This window comes from Vitis riparia, chromosome 10 (assembly GCF_004353265.1).
Source record: "Vitis riparia cultivar Riparia Gloire de Montpellier isolate 1030 chromosome 10, EGFV_Vit.rip_1.0, whole genome shotgun sequence".
NCBI lineage: Eukaryota > Viridiplantae > Streptophyta > Magnoliopsida > Vitales > Vitaceae > Vitis > Vitis riparia.
In genome coordinates, this window is record NC_048440.1 from 8,198,092 (window position 1) to 8,217,847 (window position 19,756).

Consider the following 19,756-nt stretch of genomic DNA (forward strand, 5'->3'; position numbering starts at 1 on the left):
TCAAGTATAATAAAGTTAGTTTTAATAAAGAATATAATTCAACCACGGGTAAGAAATTCAGCATTTTAATCACAATTAGTTTCACTTCATCAACACATAATAAAATTTTCTTAATAATAAATCATTTAGCATGTAAACCATTTTCACCACTCATACATAACCTAAAATTATTATTTAAATAACTAGTTTCAATTTCAAGAACCATAAGAAAACAAAATTTTAAAATAGCAACTTCTCTATCTATTATGCAAGTCGATTAATTTCAACTCCAATTTTTTCACTTGACTCACAACTGAGCTGCAACTTGGCACCATGAATTAAGCAGATATATCCCAAAAAGTTTTCAACTCTTCCGGCTCTCCTATATATATATATATATATATATATATATATATATATATATATATATATATATATTTTATGAATTTATTGAATGACTACAAAGCAAGTAACTAGTTGGCCTTGTTGAGTTGTTGCTAAGTGTAAACATTGGTTTACAATAGTTGTACTTAGCTCCTTTTGAAGCAATATTGGGAGGCCAGGCAACCTTATTGCAACAACTACTACAACAACCACTAAAGGGCGCAAATGTTGACTGAATTCTAAGCCACATAATAATCAAGTTGTTAACTAAGCTCCTAGCTTGTATGGCTACTAATGTTGTAGAGAAATCTCGTTGTACTAATTTCACTTGAAGCCACTTTTGAGTAGGGTTATCACCTTAATTGCATATCTCATCTTATTCCCCAGTCCTCCCATAATTTTTAGCTTTATTTTCTTTCAAAATTTGTTATTTTTAAAGTATTAATTTGCATTAATAGATTAAGTAAAACAAAGTTAAGCTTCTAATAACTTTAGGTCATTACACTTAACAAATATCATATCCCTTATAGGTAGTGCATTTAATTACAAGACATACTTGATGGGTTCACTTATGTAAGAGTAGAAGTGAGACTACTTCTTATGATAAATTAGATAGGTTCTCTGGAGCTTTTATGAATATCCAAGTAGGTGCATGGTTTATTCACATTAACTCACTTACACAATTATGAATAGAGAAAGCAATGTGGATGGTGGTTCCTTGATCACAATAAGAATATTTGATTCATTTTTCACCAAAATTTTATGGTTAACAGCTCTTCATCCTAAGGTGGATTCATATAACCTAAAGGCATCAATTCTTATGAATTAAACTCTCATGTCCTCCCCATCATGCTTTTTTTTTCTTTTTTCTTGTGTCAATCAACTCATGCAATCTGTGAGGGATTGAAGAAAGGTTGTCTAAATAAAAATATCTCATGAAGTTGATTATAAAAATAAAAAAGAAACTTATTGGTTGGTACACTTCCTAAATGTCAATTGTTGCTTCTTAAATAAATGAGAAACATTTTCTACTTTTCTAACAAAAAAAGAACTTTTTATTCTAACAAGGAAAAAAAAAAGGGAACCTTCTCTCATTTAATAAAAAAAAACCAAAGAGAAAAATCTTGAAAACCAAAGAAAAAGAAAAAAAAAAAAAACAAGAAACAGAAAGATCGTTTTTTTTTAATCATTCTAGAAAAACACTCTTAAGTAGTTGTATTGTTCGTAAGTGCAATGTTATAGACAATAAGCTATTGTAATTTGGAGGTAGATTATCATTATTGATCATACTACACCAAGATACGGTCTCAGAGGGAACAAACTGTAATCTAAGTGCAATGATTCCATATGTCAACTTGAAGAGGACGGTCGTAGAATTCATTATCAAGTGAAAACAAACGACACAAGCTTCATATCATCTCAAGTGTGAACTCTCACGACCTGCCCAAGTTGGATATGACACGGAATTTTCATGTTAGTGAAATGGTCGTGTCAGCACTAACACATGGAAAATTGTTTCTAATAAAGGATCTTTTTTTATTGTAAAACAACCTATGAGAGGACAACACGTGTAAAAACTATGACATATTTTATGGAAACCAAGAAAGGGGATCATTTTTTTCACTCCACAACATTTGGCGTCATTTATTTTATGAAACCAAGAAAGAGGATCATTTTTTTTCACTCCACAACAGTTGGCGTCATTTGTAGGAATCGAAGAAGAGCCAAGTTCCCATTAAAAAAACGATATGAGCTCTAATTATGCCAAACAAGAATACTTGCAATAGTTGGAGGACTAATCGGAAAAACAGGCCCAACAATGGTAGTTCTGTTCTTTGCGTATCCCTCTTGTTTCGCCAATCTTCGATCTTTAACTCTCTTTCTTCTTCTCAAATTGAATCCCACCTCCCAATTTTGAACGAACCAAGACCCTAAATTCTATTTTCTATTTCTTTTTCTTTTTTCAATTCAAAACCCTAACCAATCATACACAATTTTCTGAACCCACTCCCATATCTTAAACCCTATCCGTCCATTGTGGTTCACATCTTATCTTCCATTTTCAAGTCTCATGAACCCAGAAACCTTGACTCAGGTTGCATTAATTTGAACCCTTGATTTTTGTTTGGATTTGGTATAGCAGTTATAATAGACACCAAGGATAACGAGATTCACATGATAGGAAACCTCGATAGTGCTCCGTTGGCCAAATCTGAGGTACCCAAACAACATAAAAGCATTTGCTATCTTAATCCAAAAATTAGGAATACTTCTTCAACCTTGATGGTTTTACCATCAACTCTTTTTAGTATGATTGGGCCTCCCTTTTGGGTAGATCTATAAAACTACAACCAGGTTGCTTGTCATCAACCATTTTTAATAAAGGAAAGGAAATTAGGAGTGTAAAAGAAAAAAATGGCATTGAATTATTCAAATTGTGATCTTGAATGGTAGAGATCTATATGACAGTAGCATAAGTTCTGAGTTACGTGCAATGGAAGAACTAACCTGGATTTAGATTATGGTTATAGTGAGTAATTGGAAAACATTGGATTTCTTCCAACCAATGCTAAATGGAAAAAAGGAAAACATCAATTCAAAGTTTCAAATTGAGGATTCTTAGATGCATAGAGCTACCAACACTTTGAATGGAGTAAACAGATCCATAAATAGTCTCTCCATTATCTTATAAAAAAATGTCTTTTAGTTTAAACACTTTGATCTGTACGAGTTTAAACTTGTACACTAAATAACACAAATTTAATTGTGTCTTGAGCACTAGTTAATGCAATCTAGTCGAACACAATAATCAAGCATGTCAAATTCTCTCTATCATGAACTCACTACAAGGACAAAAATGGTTACTAAGATTCCTCTTTAAATTGGAAAATAGAAACCCGTGTAAAAGAATGAGATACAATAAACACAATAGGGGGAATTTGACTCCATGCCAAAATCAAGATACTTTAAGATTATGTTTGGTTCCCGGAAAGTACAAAGGAAAGAAAAAAAATGCTAAGAAAAATGATTTTCTCATGTTTGGTTATCCTATGAAAAATATCAAAGAAAATCAAATATAATTAAAACTAATTAAAAACTTATGTATTTTTAAATTATTTAATCTTTATATTGATGAGTTAAAATAAATAAAATGAGTTTGAAGTAACAAAAAAAATAATTTATCAACTTTTAATCTATTTTTTTTTTTTTTCCTTCACTTTTTCTTTCCTTCTACTTTTCCTTTGTATTTTTTTTCCCTCAAATTTTCCGGGAACCAAACATAGCTAAAGAAAATTTCCCACCCAAAAATATGTTAATCTCTAAATAGTTTTTGAACAAGAAGGAGCGAGTGGACAATCTTTGAATACGTTATCAAGAGAAAACGATGGACACAAACCTCATATCATCTCAAACGCGAACTCTCGTGTTAACCCTAGCACGACCTACCCGAGTTGGATGCGACATGTAATGGTCGTGTCAGGGTTAACACCGGAAAAATTATTTATGATAAAGAATCTTTTCTATACTATCGAAACATCAATAAAAAAACAAAAAATTCACAACATTTTCTTTTCTTTCGGTAAAAATGATTATAGTATCCATAGATAAGGTACGAATGGATTGAGGTTGACTGTAAGTTGAGTTCCTAGTGGTAAAAACGAACTTGATTTCTGTGTGTAGAAACGAAGTGGTCCTTAGATACAAGAGGGGAGTCTTGGTTTCCAATTTACAGAATAATGGGGAGGAAGAGGCCACAACCTCCACTTCACTTTCATCGCCTTCTTTTGGCAATTCTCTACTGCTGCAGTTTCTCCGTTCTCTGTTTCTCAAGCGCAAAGAATGAAGAAGACCCAGTGGGATATGGTTACAGAGTCCGATCGGTCAGCTTTGATCCATCCGGCGAGTCGTTGACTGCCCATCTTGACCTCATCAAACCTTCCCCCGTTTTCGGCCCCGACGTTCGGAATCTCATTCTTGTTGCCAGGTAATAAGTCTTTATATATATAAATTTTAAAATATGGTTTTTTAGCTTTTTTTTTTTTAAGTTATTCTATAATGTTAGATTAATTTATTACTGACGCATCCTTCTTCTTTTTATTTATTTATTTATTTTTATGAATTTCTGCAGCTTGGAAACGAATGATCGTCTCCGAATTCGAATCACCGATTCCGAGCACCAAAGATGGGAAATCCCCCGAGAAATCCTTCCCCGGTACACCCAACTCCACCGCCGAGTGCTCCCGCAAAACCACTCCATCTCGCCGGAAGACGATCACAACTCGCCGGAAAACAACATAGTCTCCGACCCCAAGTCAGACCTCGTCTTCACGCTCCGCAGAACCACTCCATTCGGCTTTATCGTCAGCCGTCGCTCCACCGGCGACATCCTCTTCGACGCCTCATCCGACGCTTCAGACGCTGGCACCTTCCTGGTATTCAAGGACCAGTACCTCCAGGTCTCCTCCGCCCTCCCCATCCTCCGCTCCTCCCTTTACGGCCTAGGAGAGCACACCAAGAAGACTTTCAAGCTCGCCCAAAACCAAACGCTGACGCTTTGGAACACCGACATCTACAGCTCCAACCTTGATGTGAATCTGTATGGGTCTCACCCCTTCTACATGGACGTCAGGCTGACGGACAACCGCGGCAAGGTTCCGATGGGGACGACGCACGGTGTTCTGCTGCTGAACAGTAATGGCATGGACATCGTGTACACTGGTGATCGAATAACCTACAAAGCAGTTGGAGGAGTTCTCGATTTTTACTTCTTCGACGGACCGACGCCGGAGATGGTGGTGCAGCAGTATACAGAGCTCATAGGCCGCCCGGCACCAATGCCATATTGGTCGTTTGGTAAGTTATATCATTGGAAAAATATTTCAATTTTTTATACTTTATTACCTCTCCTATTTTGAAGTTAGCAACTTCTTTGGAAATTAGATTAAGGACTAAACTTTTACGTCCTAAGGGTAATTGTTAGGTGCTGGCTTCAATTGTGTCGACTCTTTTTGTCTTATATCAATCTTGGATTTGTCTACTGGGTGTTCACATCATCCCTGACATCATATCCTCCTCCCCCACTTGGCACCGATCAGGATGGCCGTATTCAGCATCAGCTCACACACCACCACGTCATTATTCATTATTCTCAGGATACTTTAGTCCACGTGAAATCAATGCCAGCAAATACGCATGGCATTCCCACTGCCGCTGAAGTATCCCTCTACCATGCCATGTACTACAACTGTACGGGAAAATGCTTTAAAGATGGACCATTAATTGAACTCCATTGTTGCTACCAAGATATAGACATTCGTTTTAGGCTCGCAAAATTGGTTGCTTGTCTTGGCTGCAGGATTTCACCAGTGCAGATATGGGTACATGAACGTTTCTGATGTTGAGGGTGTGGTTGCTGGTTATGCCAAAGCTGGTATCCCTCTCGAAGTTATGTGGACAGATATCGATTATATGGATGCATATAAGGATTTTACTCTTGATCCCATCAACTTTCCTTTGGATAAGATGAAGAAATTGGTTGATACACTTCACCAAAATGGTCAGAAATATGTGCTCATTTTGGATCCTGGTAAATATTTGGCTCTGGGCTGAAACTTTATCTCGATTTGTTAGCTATATATTTATATGATCACATAGAGTTTTACTCGAATTTTTATCAGAAGAGAAAACTTAGCTAGCTCCTAAATGATCCACAGGTATCAGCGTCAACCACACATATGGAACCTACAAAAGAGGGATGGAAGCTGATATCTTCATAAAACGTGATGGTATCCCCTACCTGGGTAGTGTTTGGCCAGGGCCAGTCTACTTCCCTGATTTTGTTAATCCAGCCACTGAGATCTTTTGGGGTGGTGAGATCAAAATATTTCGAGATAGTCTTCCCATTGACGGCCTTTGGCTTGACATGAATGAGATATCTAATTTCATTACCTCACCACCCACCCCATTGTCCACCCTTGATGACCCTCCCTACAAGATTAACAATGCAGGTGTTCGTAGGCCCATTAATAATAGAACTGTTCCAGCCACATCTCTACACTTTGGTAACATTACAGAGTACAACGCTCACAACCTTTATGGAATCTTAGAATCCAAAGCCACCAATGCGGCCTTAACCAAATTGACGGGTAAAAGACCATTTATACTGACCAGATCAACTTTTGTGGGCTCTGGAAAGTATGCTGCCCATTGGACTGGAGACAATGCTGCCACATGGGATGATTTGGCTTACTCCATCCCAGCAGTTTTAAATTTTGGGCTATTCGGAATTCCAATGGTTGGAGCGGACATATGTGGTTTTTCCGGCGACACAAATGAAGAGCTTTGCAGGCGATGGATCCAGGTAAACTTTAGGTAGCTTTCATTCATCAAATGGTAGATAAATCATTCAACATTTTGGACATAGCATCTATCCCAAGGTTGAATTTGTGGAAAACAAGCTTGAACAATTCCATTTTCTAGGAGTGCTCAAATTCCTCTGGCTTGGCGTGCATTCTATCTTTTCTTTCGTGTATGCAACTAATAATTGGATTTTGTGACATTGCAGTTAGGGGCTTTCTACCCCTTTGCAAGGGACCACTCAGCAAAGTTCACAATTCGCCAGGAGCTTTACGTGTGGGACTCAGTTGCTGCAACAGCCAAGAAGGTACTGGGGCTCCGCTACCGCCTGCTTCCCTACTTTTACACGTTAATGTACGAAGCACACACAAAAGGAGTCCCCATTGCCCGACCCCTTTTCTTTTCATTCCCTCAGGACCCCGAAACTTATGGAATCAACTTTCAGTTTTTGATCGGTAAAGGTGTAATGGTGTCACCAGTGCTGAAGTCTGGAGAAGTTTCAGTCAAAGCATACTTCCCATCAGGAAACTGGTTCGACCTCTTCAATTACTCCAATGCAGTGAGTGCAGGTTCAGGGAAGTATACCACTCTCGATGCACCACCAGATCATATAAATGTTCATGTTAGAGAAGGAAATATATTGGCAATGCAGGGAGAAGCCATGACTACAAAAGCAGCTCGGAAGACTCCATTCCAGCTCTTGGTGGTTCTGAGCAGCAGTGGAATCAGCACTGGTGAAGTTTTCTTGGATGATGGCGAAGAAGTTGAGATGGGCGGGGGAGGAAAAAACTGGAGCATGGTGAAGTTCTACGCCTGGGTGGAAGATAAGAAGGCAGTTGTTGGATCAGAGGTGATGAATGGAGGCTTTGCTCTAAGTCAGCAATGGATCATAGATAGGGTGACTTTGATCGGGTTGACCAAGGCCCAGGCCAAGAGGTTTAAAGGATTCGAGGTATACACAAATGAGGGAACAAAAACAATTGGAGACTCTTCGTTGAAAGTAGATTTGGATGGCAACAGAAAATTTGTTGTCATGGAGACTGAAAAACTCTCTCTCCCAATCGGAAAGGAGTTCCAATTAAAGCTAAACCTCACTTAATGAGGAAAGAGTTCTGCTAATAACAATTATTATCAGTAAGCTATTGTCTGCAAAATGATATCAATAAATAACGATTTTGAGATTACAACAATAGACCTGAAATTCCCTTCATGAGTTGTTCATTTTTTGTTTTATTCCTTTTAAGTTTTTAAAAACAGCAACACCTGAACTTATATCTGAAAGTTATGCAGGGAAATAGAACCTTCTTATATATTTGAGTGCATATATACACAATGAACGAAGGAGAGTAAAACAATAAGAGCTAAGGGGTGTTTAGTACATGGGAATGAGGAGTGGGAATAGACATCTCATTCCTTGCCTTACCGTTCCATGTTTGGATAAATTTTATGAAGGTAGGAATAAAATAAAAGATGATTCCGACATAAATCAAATCTCACTTGTAAGTGGGATTTCAATTCATCGTAAGTAGGTGATATTCTAATTCATTCATCTAATAATAAGATATAAAATAGTCTTAAATTACTATTTTACCTTTGGATTTCATTTATCAAACTCCGATGTCTCTTCATCCCATAATGAGACTATTTTTTTAGTCTTATTATTTAGTAAAAAAAACTCTCAAATTTTTTTAAATGAAAAAAAAAATATTTTAAACTATGTGTATTATTATCATTTTTTTTTCATTCCCGATCCTATTATTACCAAATATTAGAATGGAAACAAATAATCATTCAAATCTTGAATTTCTAGATCCATCCAAACGTTAGAAATGGAATGAACAAATTCATTTTCATTAATCGAAAATAGGAATGGAAATAAAATATTCATTTCTATTTCCTATTATTGTGTACCAAACACCACCTAAAAGTATTAATAGAGGGATTACAAGAGCTACAAATCTTTTTGTATTCATTCCTTGATGAAAGGGAATGGTTTCAGTACTATAAATACCGATTGAAGGGTCCCTAGCCTAGCCTTTGAGAATATATATTTTGCATGTATTTCCATCTACCAAGGCTCTAAAGGAAATAGGCTAGAAGATCCAAGTCAATCTTTGTTTTATTCTTTGCTTGAATGACAATATTTTTTCTTTCCTTCTAAATCTTTCCAAATATATATATATATATATATATATATATATATATATATATATATATATATATATATATATATATATATATATATATGTTGAGCTATGAAGATTATATGAATCGAGAAATGAACTATGCATTTTGTGTTAATTAGAAGTTGTTGCTCTTGGCTTGATAAGGATGATTAAAGATATAATGCGTTCTTTGATTGAATATATGAATTTTGAAGTGCATCAAGAGCAACATGGCAATTGGCACTTAAGGAGCTGAAAATTATGAAAAGGCACCAATGAGGGTGATCTTATGGAATTAAGTAGGAGCAATGGTCCCTGGTAAAAGCCTTGGAAAGAATGGTAAATTACCTAAATTGAAAGACCCAAAACATACTATAAGAAGAACTTGGTTTAGATTAAATTGGGGCATAATGTATGTCCTTAGGTGAATGCCCCAAAATTATAAGTTTTAAGTAATAAAAAAGACTCAGATGATCAAAGAAGTATATGGTAAGGTTGATGAAATTGAACAATTAATTTAAGTTCTTGGTTTAAATGATACTTTATTATGTTGAATATATCATTGTTGAGTTGGTATTTCTATTCACTGATTTTCTAACTAAAAAATAAGCCTAATTCTTACATAGAATTATATATCCTCTATTGGGCTATAAAGCTCATCACTTTTTATAAACATTTTTCAGATTCTAATAAAGGTGCTCAAATTGAAGAAAGTGAAGGTAGGCTTCCTAGAGCTCGAAGCTCTCTCTTTTGGTTTGAAATTTTGGATGTTTGTTATTTTGTCCTACTATTTTAGGGGGTTTTGATGTTGTATATGAAAGAAGATAAGAATTAAATTATGTATGTGCACTTGAAACTTAGGAAAATCTGACCATGGGAAGGGGGTATTTTGTTATATATATTTGTTTTGATATATGAAAAATTAGTTTCTTTTGTTAACTTCAAAATTAGAAATGGTACGAAAAATGTGAGAAATCCTCACATTCTTCGTACTATATCCATTCTCCATTTCTTTTTAATTTTAAAAGTAATTTTGGAACTCCATATAACTTGGATATTGTTTAAATAAGTTCATTACACTTAAGGGGTGTTCAAATGACGTCCGAAAAAATCATACTTAAAAAATACTTAAAAATTAGGAAGGATATGAAAAATGTAAGGAATCCTCACATTTTTTGGGACTTCATATGACTTCAATATTGTTTAAATAAGTTTATTACACTTAAGGGGTGTTCAAATGATACCCAGAAAATCAAACTTAAAAAATACTTAGAATTTTGAAAAGGTATGAAGAATGTGAGGAATCCTCACATTCTTCATACCTTCATACCCTCCCCATTCTCAACTTCCTTGATGCTTTAAAAAAATTTTAGAACTTTATATGGTTTGGATATTGTTTAAATGAGTTCATTACACTAAAGGGATGTTCAAATGATGCCCGGAAAAATCATACTTCAAAAATACTTAAAAATTAAGAAGGGTACGAAAAATCTGAGGAATCCTTACATTCTTCATACCCTCCCCATTCTCCATTTCTTTGAAATTTTAAAATAATTTTGGGACTTCATATGGCTTGGATATTGTTTAAATGAGCCCATTATACTTAAAGGTGTTCAAATGATGCCCGAAAAATCATACTTTAAAAATATTTAAAAATTAGGAAGGGTACGAAAAATGTGAGGAATTCTCACATTCTTCGTACCCTCCTCATTCTCCACTTCTTTAAAGCTTTAAAAAAATTTTGGGACTTTATTTGGCTTGGATATTATTTAAATGAGTTCATTACACTTGAGGGGTGTTGAAATGATGCCCAAAAAAATCATACTTAAAAAATACTTAAAAATTAGGAAGGGTAAGAAAATGTGAGGAATCCTCACATTCTTCATACCCTCCCCATTCTCCATTTCTTTGAAATTTTAAAATAATTTTGGGACTTCATATGACTTGAATATTGTTTAAATGAGTTCATTAAACTTAAAGGGTGTTCAAATGATGTCAAGAAAAATCAAACTTAAAAAATACTTAAAAATTAGAAAATGTACAACATTCTTCGTACCCTCCCCATTCTTCACTTCTTTGATGCTTTCAATTTTTTTTTGGGAGTTCATATGACTTTGATATTGTTTAAATGAGTTCATTATACTTAAGGGATGTTCAAATGATGCCTGAAAAAATTATACTTAAAAAATACTTAAAAATTAGAAAATGTACGAAGAATGTGAGGAATCCTCACATTCTTCATACCCTCATACCCTCTCCATTCTCAACTTCCTTGATGCTTTAAAAAAAATTAGAACTTCATATGGTTTAGATATTGTTTAAATGAGTTCATTACACTTAAGGGGTGTTCAAATGATGTCTGCAAAAATCATACGTCAAAATACTTAAAAATTACGAAGGGTACGAAAAATATGATGAATCCTCACATTCATCATACCCTCCTCCTTGTTCTCCATTTCTTTGATGCTTTAAAAAAATTTTGGGACTTCATATAGCTTGGATATTGTTTAAATAAGTTTATTACACTAAAGGGATGTTCAAATGATGCCCGGAAAAATCATACTTAAAAAATACTTAAAAATTAAGAAGGGTACGAAAAATCCGAGGAATCCTCACATTCTTCATACCCTCTCCATTCTCCATTTCTTTGAAATTTTAAAATAATTTTGGGACTTTATATGATTTAGATATTGTTTAAATGAGCCCATTATACTTAAAGGTGTTCAAATGATGCCCGAAAAATAATATTTCAAAAATATTTAAAAATTAGGAAGGGTACGAAAAATGTGAGGAATTCTCACATTCTTCGTACCCTCCTCATTCTCCACTTCTTTATTGCTTTAAAAAATTTTTGGGACTTTATATGGCTTGGATATTATTTAAATGAGTTCATTACACTTGAGGGGTGTTCAAATGATACCCTAAAAAATCATACTTTAAAAATACTTAAAAATTAGGAATGGTAAGAAAAATGTGAGGAATCCTCACATTCTTCATACCCTCCCATTCTCCATTTCTTTGAAATTTTAAAATAATTTTGGGACTTCATATGACTTGGATATTGTTTAAATGAGCTCATTATACTTAAAGGTGTTCAAATGATGCCCGAAAAATCATACTTCAAAAATATTTAAAAATTGGGAAGGGTACGAAAAATGTGAGGAATTCTCACATTCTTCGTACCCTCCTCATTCTCCACTTCTTTAATGCTTTAAAAAAATTTTTTGGACTTTATATGGCTTGGATATTATTTAAATGAGTTCATTACACTTGAGGGGTGTTCAAATGATACCCGAAAAAATCATACTTCAAAAATACTTAAAAATTATGGATGGTAAGAAAAATGTGAGGAATCCTCACATTCTTCATACCCTCCCCATTCTCCATTTCTTTGAAATTTTAAAATAATTTTTGGACTTCATATGGCTTGGATATTGTTTAAATGAGTTCATTAAACTTAAAGGGTGTTCAAATGATGCCAGGAAAAATCAAACGTAAAAAATACTTAAAAATTAGAAAATGTACAACATTCTTCGTACCCTCCCCATTCTTCACTTCTTTGATGCTTTTAATTTTTTTTGGGGACTTCATATGACTTTGATATTGTTTAAATGAGATCATTACACTGAAGAGGGTGTTCAAATGATGCCTGAAAAAATCGTACTTAAAAAATACTTAAAAATTAGAAAGGGTACGAAAAATGTGAGGAGTCCTCACATTCTTCATACTCTCCCCATTTTCCATTTCTTTTAAGTTTTAAAATAATTTCAGGACTTCGTATGACTTGGATATTATTTAAATGAGTCCATTACAGTTAAGGGGTGTTCAAATGATACTCGAAAAAATCATACTTAAAAAATACTTCAAAATGAAAAAGAGTACGAAAAATGTGAGGAATCCTCACATTCTTCGTACCATTCTCCATTTCTTTTAAATTTTAAAATAATTTCAGGACTTCGTATGACTTGGATATTGTTTAAATGAGTCCATTACATTTAAGGGGTGTTCAAATGATGCACGAAAAAATCATACTTAAAAAATACTTTAAAATTATAAAGGATACGAAAAATGTGAGGAATCCTGACATTCTTCGTACCCTTCCCATTCTCCATTTCTTTGAAATTTTAAAATAATTTTGGGACTTTCAATGACTTGGATATTGTTTAAATGAGTCCATTACACTTAAGGGGTGTTCAAATGATGCCTGGAAAAATCATACTTAAAAAATACTTAAAAATTAGGAAGAGTACGAAAAATGTGAGGAATCATCACATTCATCATACCCTCCTTATTCTCCACTTCTTTGATACTTTAAAAAAATTTTGGGACTTCATATAGTTTGGATATTGTTTAAATGTGTTCATTACAATAAAGGGGTGTTCAAATGATGCCCGAAAAAATCATACTTAAAAAATACTGAAAAATTAGGAAGGGTACAAAAAATGTGAGGAATCCTCACACTCTTCATACCCTCCCATTCTCCATTTCTTTAAAATTTTAAAATACTTTTGGGACTTCATATGACTTGCATATTGTTTAAATGAGTCCATTACACTTAAGAGTTGTTCAAATGATGCTCGAAAAAATCATACTTCATGGGAAAGGTACGAAAAATTTAAGGAATCCTCACATTCTTCATACCCTCCTCATTCTCCTCTTTTTTTATACTTTAAAAAATTTTTGGGACTTCATATGACTTCAATACTGTTTAAATGAGTTCATTACACTTAAGGGGTGTCCAAATGATGCCCGAAAAAATCGTACTTAAAAATTAGAAAGGGTACAAAAAATGTGAGGAATCCTCATATCCTTCGTACCCTCCTCCCAATTCTCTATTTCTTTGAAATTTTAAAATAATTTTGGGACTTTATATGACTTAGATATTATTTAAATGCGTTCATTACTCTTAAGGGGGTGTTCAAATGATGACCGAAAAAATCATAATTCAAATTTACTTAAAAATTAGGAAGAGTGTGAAATATGTGCGGAATCCTCACATTCTTTGTACCCTCATCATTCTCCACTTCTTTGATACTTTAAAAAAAATTTGGGACTTCATATGGCTTGGATATTGTTTAAATGAGTTCATTTTACTTAAGGTGTGTTCAAATGATGTTCAGAAAAATCATACTTAAAAAATACTTAAAAATTAGGAAGGGTACGAAAAATGTGAGAAATCCTCACATTCTTCGTACCCTCCCATTCTCCATTTCTTTGAAATTTTAAAATAATTTTGGGACTTCATATGACTTGGATATTGTTTAAATGAGTTCATTAAACTGAAGGGGTGTTCAAATGATGTCCGAAAAAATCAAACTTAGAAAATACTTAAAAATTAGAAAAGGTACGAAGAATGTGAGGATTCCTCACATTCTTCGTACCCTCTCAATTCTCCACTTCTTTGTTGCTTTAAATTTTTTTTGAGACTTTTATGATTTTGATTTTGTTTAAATTTGTTCTTTATACTTAAAAGGTGTTCACATGATACCCAGAAAAATAAAACTCCAAAAATATTTAATAATTAGAAAGGGTAAGAAAAATGTGAAGATTCTCAATTCTCTTCTAAATGACTAAAAAAATTAGTGAGAGATGTGAAATTCTATATTGTTACTAATTATAATTTTTTTTTGTATTTTCAATATTTCAACCAATATTTTATGCAATTAAATTTAAATTAAAATAATTATTTTATTAATGCAATTGTCAAGTACATAACTAATTTAGTGTTTGAACAATGTATACTTATTTAAATTTATTTCAATTTTTTATTTTTTATAAATATCTAATTAGACTTATAATTCATTGAAATTATTTATTTTTTTAACTTCACTAACCAATTATATTGTTTTTTTTACATTTTCAATATTCATCCAATTTTTTCCACAAATAATTTCAATTTAAAATAAAATAAATTCATTGACTCTCAATTTATAAATTATGTCATTAATTATTTTTTTACAATATATAATTTATTTTAATTTATTTTCACTCTATGATTTATCACTTTATATTAAAAATTAAAATAAATTATAATTTCTTTTCTTTTAGAAAATTTATATTTTCACAAATTATTTAATATTTTTAATTTTTATAAAATAAATACTCATTATATAATTGGATGTTGTAAAGAGTTAAAACTTTTTATGTCGCATTGAATTATTTTTTGGTGAGATCCGAGGTCACCAGCTTGTAACTTGTATAGCAAGTTTTTTTATTTTTTATTTAACAACCCACATGTGGCAAGATGCTATTGGTGCAAAATTGGGGGTATGGTATCAGAAAGCATGTTTCGGTAGCCTAGCATAACCCTTTTCTTTTCTTATCGTAAACATGATTATAGTATGCATAAGAGCGTCATTGGTATTTGGATAAGGTACAAATGGGTTGAGGTTGACTTCTTGTTGAGCACGTGCACGGCAAGACACATATGCTAATAAGTTTTCTTGGTGTAAAAACACTTTGTGTGGAAGCTCGTTTTGATGTAAAGATAAAAGAGAGGAGTCTTGGTTTCCAATTTACAGAATAATGGGGAAGAAGAGGCCACAACCTCCACTTCACCTTCATCACCTTCTTTTTGCATTTCTCTTCTGCTGCAGTTTCTCCGTTCTCTGTTTCTCAAACGCAAAGAATGAACCAGTGGGATATGGTTACAGAGTCCGATCGGTGAGCTTTGATCCATCCGGCAAGTCGTTGACCGCCCATCTTGACCTCATCAAAACTTCCCCCGTTTTCGGCCCCGACGTTTGGAATCTCAATCTTGTTGCCAGGTCATAAATCCTTTTTTAATATATATTTTAAAATATGGTTTTTGCATTTTTTTTTTTGGGCTGGGTGGTGGTGCGGGGGTTAATTGGTAAAAGTCTTTTTATTATTATTATTATTATTATTGGGTTTGTTTGTTTGTCTTTTTTTTTTTTTTTTTTTTTTTAACATCAATTTCTGCAGTTTGGAAACGAATGATCGTCTCCGAATTCGAATCACCGATTCCGAGCACCAAAGATGGGAAATCCCCCAAGAAATCCTTCCCCGTCACACCCAACTCCACCGCCGAGTGCTCCCGCAAAACCCCATCTCGCCGGAAGACGACCACAACTCGCCGGAAAACAACATAGTCTCCGATCCCAAGTCAGACCTCGTCTTCACGCTCCGCAAAACCACCCCATTCGGATTTATCGTCAGCCGTCGCTCCACCGGCGACATCCTCTTCGACGCCTCATCGGACATTTCAGACGCTGGCACCTTCCTGGTATTCAAGGACCAGTATCTCCAGGTCTCCTCAGCCCTCCCCATCCTCCGCTCCTCCCTTTACGGCCTGGGAGAGCACACCAAGAAGACTTTCAAGCTCGCCCAAAACCAAACGTTGACGCTTTGGAACGCCGACATCGGCAGCGCCAACCTCGATGTGAATCTGTATGGGTCTCACCCCTTCTACATGGACGTCAGGCTGACGGACAACCGCGGCAAAGTTCCGATGGGGACGACACACGGTGTTCTGCTGCTGAACAGTAATGGCATGGACATCGTGTATACTGGTGATCGAATAACCTACAAAGCAATTGGAGGAGTTCTCGATTTTTACTTTTTCGCCGGACCTACGCCGGAGATGGTGATGCAGCAGTATACAGAACTCATCGGCCGGCCGGCACCAATGCCATACTGGTCGTTTGGTAGGTAATATCATATTTGGTTTGGAAAAACGTTTCAATATTTTCTACTTTATTACCTCCCTTATTTTAAATTAAAATAGACGAGGAAATGAAAGGGGCAATAGAATTTTATGTAAAATAAGGGTAATTGTTAGGTGCCGGCGTCAATTGTGTCTTGGATTTATCTACTGAATGTCCACCTGTGGCTCACATCATCCCTGCCATCATATCCTCCTCCACCCGCTTGGCACCAATCCCGATGGCCGTATTCATCATCAGCTCACACACCACCACGTCATTATTCCTTATTCTCAAAAGATGCTTTAGTCAATGTGAAATCACTGCCAGCGAAGACACTTGGCATTCCCATTAGCTGACTAGGAGTACTAATTAATTTTCCCTCTATCAGGCCATGTGCTACAACTACATGGGAAAATGTTTTAAATATGGACGATTTGTTTTAGGTTGCTTGTCTTGGCTGCAGGATTTCACCAGTGCAGATATGGGTACATGAACGTTTCTGATGTTGGGGGTGTGGTTGCTGGTTATGCCAAAGCTGGTATCCCCCTCGAAGTTATGTGGACAGATATTGATTATATGGATGCATATAAGGATTTTACTCTTGATCCCATCAACTTTCCTTTGGACAAGATGAAGAAATTGGTTGATACACTTCACCAAAATGGTCAGAAATATGTGCTCATTTTGGATCCTGGTAAATCTTTGGCTCTGGGCTGAAACTTTATCTCCCATTTCTTAGCTATAATTCTATATATGGCCACATAGAGTTTTACTTGAATTTTTATTAGAAGAGAAAACTCAGCTCCTAACTCCACAGGTATCAGCGTCAACAAGACATACGGAACCTACAAAAGAGGAATGGAAGCTGATATCTTCATAAAACGTGATGGTATCCCCTACCTGGGTAGTGTTTGGCCGGGGCCAGTCTACTTTCCTGATTTTGTTAATCCAGCCACTGAGATCTTTTGGGCTGGTGAGATCAAAATATTTCGAGATAGTCTTCCCATTGACGGCCTTTGGCTTGACATGAATGAGCTATCTAATTTCATAACATCACCTCCCACCCCATCATCCACCCTTGACGACCCTCCCTACAAGATTAACAATGTAGGTGTTCGTAGGCCCATTAATAATAATACTGTTCCAGCCACATCTCTACACTTTGGTAACATTACAGAGTACAACGCTCACAACCTTTATGGACACTTAGAATCCAAAGCCACCAATGCGGCCTTAACCAAATTGACGGGTAAAAGACCATTTATACTGACCAGATCAACTTTTGTGGGCTCTGGAAAGTATGCTGCCCATTGGACTGGAGACAATGCTGCCACATGGGATGATTTGGCTTACTCCATCCCAGCAGTTTTAAATTTTGGGCTGTTCGGAATTCCAATGGTTGGAGCGGACATATGTGGTTTTGCCGGCAACACAAATGAAGAGCTCTGCAGGCGATGGATCCAGGTAAACTTCTGGTAGCTTTCATTCATCAAATGGTAGATAAATCATTCAACATGTTGGACATAGCATCTATCCCAAGGTTGAATTTGTGGAAAACATCTTTGAACAATTCCTCTAGGAGTGCTCAAATTCCTCTGGCTCGGCGTGCATTCTATCTTTTCTTTCGTGTATGTAACTAATCATTGGATTTGGCGACATTGCAGTTAGGGGCGTTCTACCCCTTTGCAAGGGACCACTCAGACAAGTTCACAATTCGCCAGGAGCTTTACCTGTGGGACTCGGTTGCTGCAACAGCCAAGAAGGTGCTGGGGCTCCGCTACCGCCTGCTTCCCTACTTTTACACGTTAATGTACGAAGCCCACACAAAAGGGGTCCCCATTGCCCGACCCCTTTTCTTTTCATTCCCTCAGGACCCCGAAACTTATGGAATCAACTCACAGTTTTTGATCGGTAAAGGTGTAATGGTCTCGCCAGTGTTGAAGCCTGGAGAAGTCTCAGTCAAAGCATACTTCCCATCAGGAAACTGGTTCGACCTCTTCAATTACTCCAATGCAGTGAGTGCAGGTTCAGGGAAGTATACCACTCTCGATGCACCACCAGATCATATAAATGTTCATGTTAGAGAAGGGAATATATTGGCAATGCAGGGAGAAGCCATGACAACAAAAGCAGCTCGGAAGACTCCATTCCAGCTCTTGGTGGTTCTGAGCAGCAGTGGAATCAGCACTGGTGAAGTTTTCTTGGATGATGGCGAAGAAGTTGAGATGGGCGGGGATGGAAAAAACTGGAGCCTGGTGAAGTTCTACGCCAGGGTGGAAGATAAGAAGGCAATTGTTGGATCAGAGGTGATGAATGGAGGCTTTGCTCTAAGTCAGCAATGGATCATAGATAGGGTGACTTTGATCGGCTTAACCAAGGCCCAGGCCAAGAGGTTTAAAGGATTCGAGGTATGCACAAATGTGGGAACAAAAACACTTGGAGACTCTATGTTGAAAGTAGATTTGGATGGCAACAGAAAATTTGTTGTCATGGAGACTGAAAAACTCTCTCTCCCAATCGGAAAGGAGTTTGAATTAAAGCTAAACCTCTCTTACTGAGGAAAGAGTTCTGCTTAAGAACAATTATTATCAGTAAGCGGCTATTGTCTGCAAAATGATATCAATAAATAACGATTTTGAGATTACAACAATAGACCTGAAATTAAGTTTTTAAAAACAGAAACACCTGAACTGATATATGAGAGTTATGCAGGGAGATGGAACTTTCTTATATATTTGAGTAAAAGCATTAATAGTAACTGCTCATTGAACTAAAAGCATTAATAGAGGGATTAAAAGAGCTACAAATCTTTTTGTATTCACTCCCTTGATGAAAGGGAATGGTTTCAGTGCTATAAGTACCCATTGAAGGGCCCCTAGCCTACCCTTTGAGATTCTATATTTTGCATGTGTTTCCATCTACCAAGGCTCCAAAGGGAATAGGCTAGAAGATCCCAAGTCAATCTTTGTTTTATTCTTTGCTTGAACGACAGTTTTTTTCTTTCATTCTAAATCTTTCCAAAACTTTTTCAATGTAGACTTTCTGAGAACTTGTTGCTCTTGGCTTGATAAAGACGATCAAAGATATAATGCCTTCTTTGACTGAATATATGAACTTTTGTTGTGACTAACTTTGAAGTGCATCAAGAGCAACATGGCAATTGGCACTAGAGGAGATGAAAATTATGAGAAGGCACCAATGAGG

General features: G+C 35.6%; 2 protein-coding genes across 3 annotated transcripts; both read left to right on the forward strand.

Moving 5' to 3' along the window:
* Positions 1-4,056: 4,056 nt before the first annotated feature.
* LOC117924240 (alpha-glucosidase-like) lies at positions 4,057-7,912 on the forward strand. Its single transcript, XM_034842832.1, has 5 exons — positions 4,057-4,348; positions 4,493-5,217; positions 5,720-5,950; positions 6,078-6,724; positions 6,929-7,912. The coding sequence occupies exons 1-5, from the start codon at positions 4,101-4,103 to the stop codon at positions 7,817-7,819; spliced, it is 2,742 nt and encodes a 913-aa protein (XP_034698723.1). The 5' UTR covers positions 4,057-4,100; the 3' UTR covers positions 7,820-7,912.
* A 7,450-nt stretch (positions 7,913-15,362) lies between these two features.
* Positions 15,363-19,202, forward strand: LOC117924239 (alpha-glucosidase-like). Of its 2 annotated transcripts, none has more exons than XM_034842830.1 (5): positions 15,363-15,652; positions 15,831-16,556; positions 16,996-17,246; positions 17,370-18,016; positions 18,217-19,202. In XM_034842830.1, exons 1-5 carry the CDS (start codon positions 15,411-15,413, stop codon positions 19,108-19,110), a joined length of 2,760 nt encoding a protein of 919 aa, XP_034698721.1. In that variant the 5' UTR covers positions 15,363-15,410; the 3' UTR covers positions 19,111-19,202. The 2 variants fall into 2 exon arrangements, with proteins under 2 accessions (XP_034698721.1, XP_034698722.1); XM_034842831.1 differs by having other exon boundaries at positions 15,831-16,552; positions 17,016-17,246.
* Positions 19,203-19,756: the final 554 nt, after the last annotated feature.

What these genes read in the sequence shown, in the direction of transcription:
- LOC117924240 (XM_034842832.1), top strand. Translation starts at nt 4,101, where the DNA reads ATGGGGAGGAAGAGGCCACAACCTCCACTTCACTTTCATCGCCTTCTT. An exon ending in TGTGCTCATTTTGGATCCTG is followed by an intron (nt 5,951 to 6,077) that starts GTAAATATTTGG and finishes AATGATCCACAG; the next exon opens with GTATCAGCGTCAACCACACA. An exon ending in TTTGCAGGCGATGGATCCAG is followed by an intron (nt 6,725 to 6,928) that starts GTAAACTTTAGG and finishes GTGACATTGCAG; the next exon opens with TTAGGGGCTTTCTACCCCTT.
- LOC117924239 (XM_034842830.1), top strand. Translation starts at nt 15,411, where the DNA reads ATGGGGAAGAAGAGGCCACAACCTCCACTTCACCTTCATCACCTTCTT. An exon ending in TGTGCTCATTTTGGATCCTG is followed by an intron (nt 17,247 to 17,369) that starts GTAAATCTTTGG and finishes CTAACTCCACAG; the next exon opens with GTATCAGCGTCAACAAGACA. An exon ending in TCTGCAGGCGATGGATCCAG is followed by an intron (nt 18,017 to 18,216) that starts GTAAACTTCTGG and finishes GCGACATTGCAG; the next exon opens with TTAGGGGCGTTCTACCCCTT.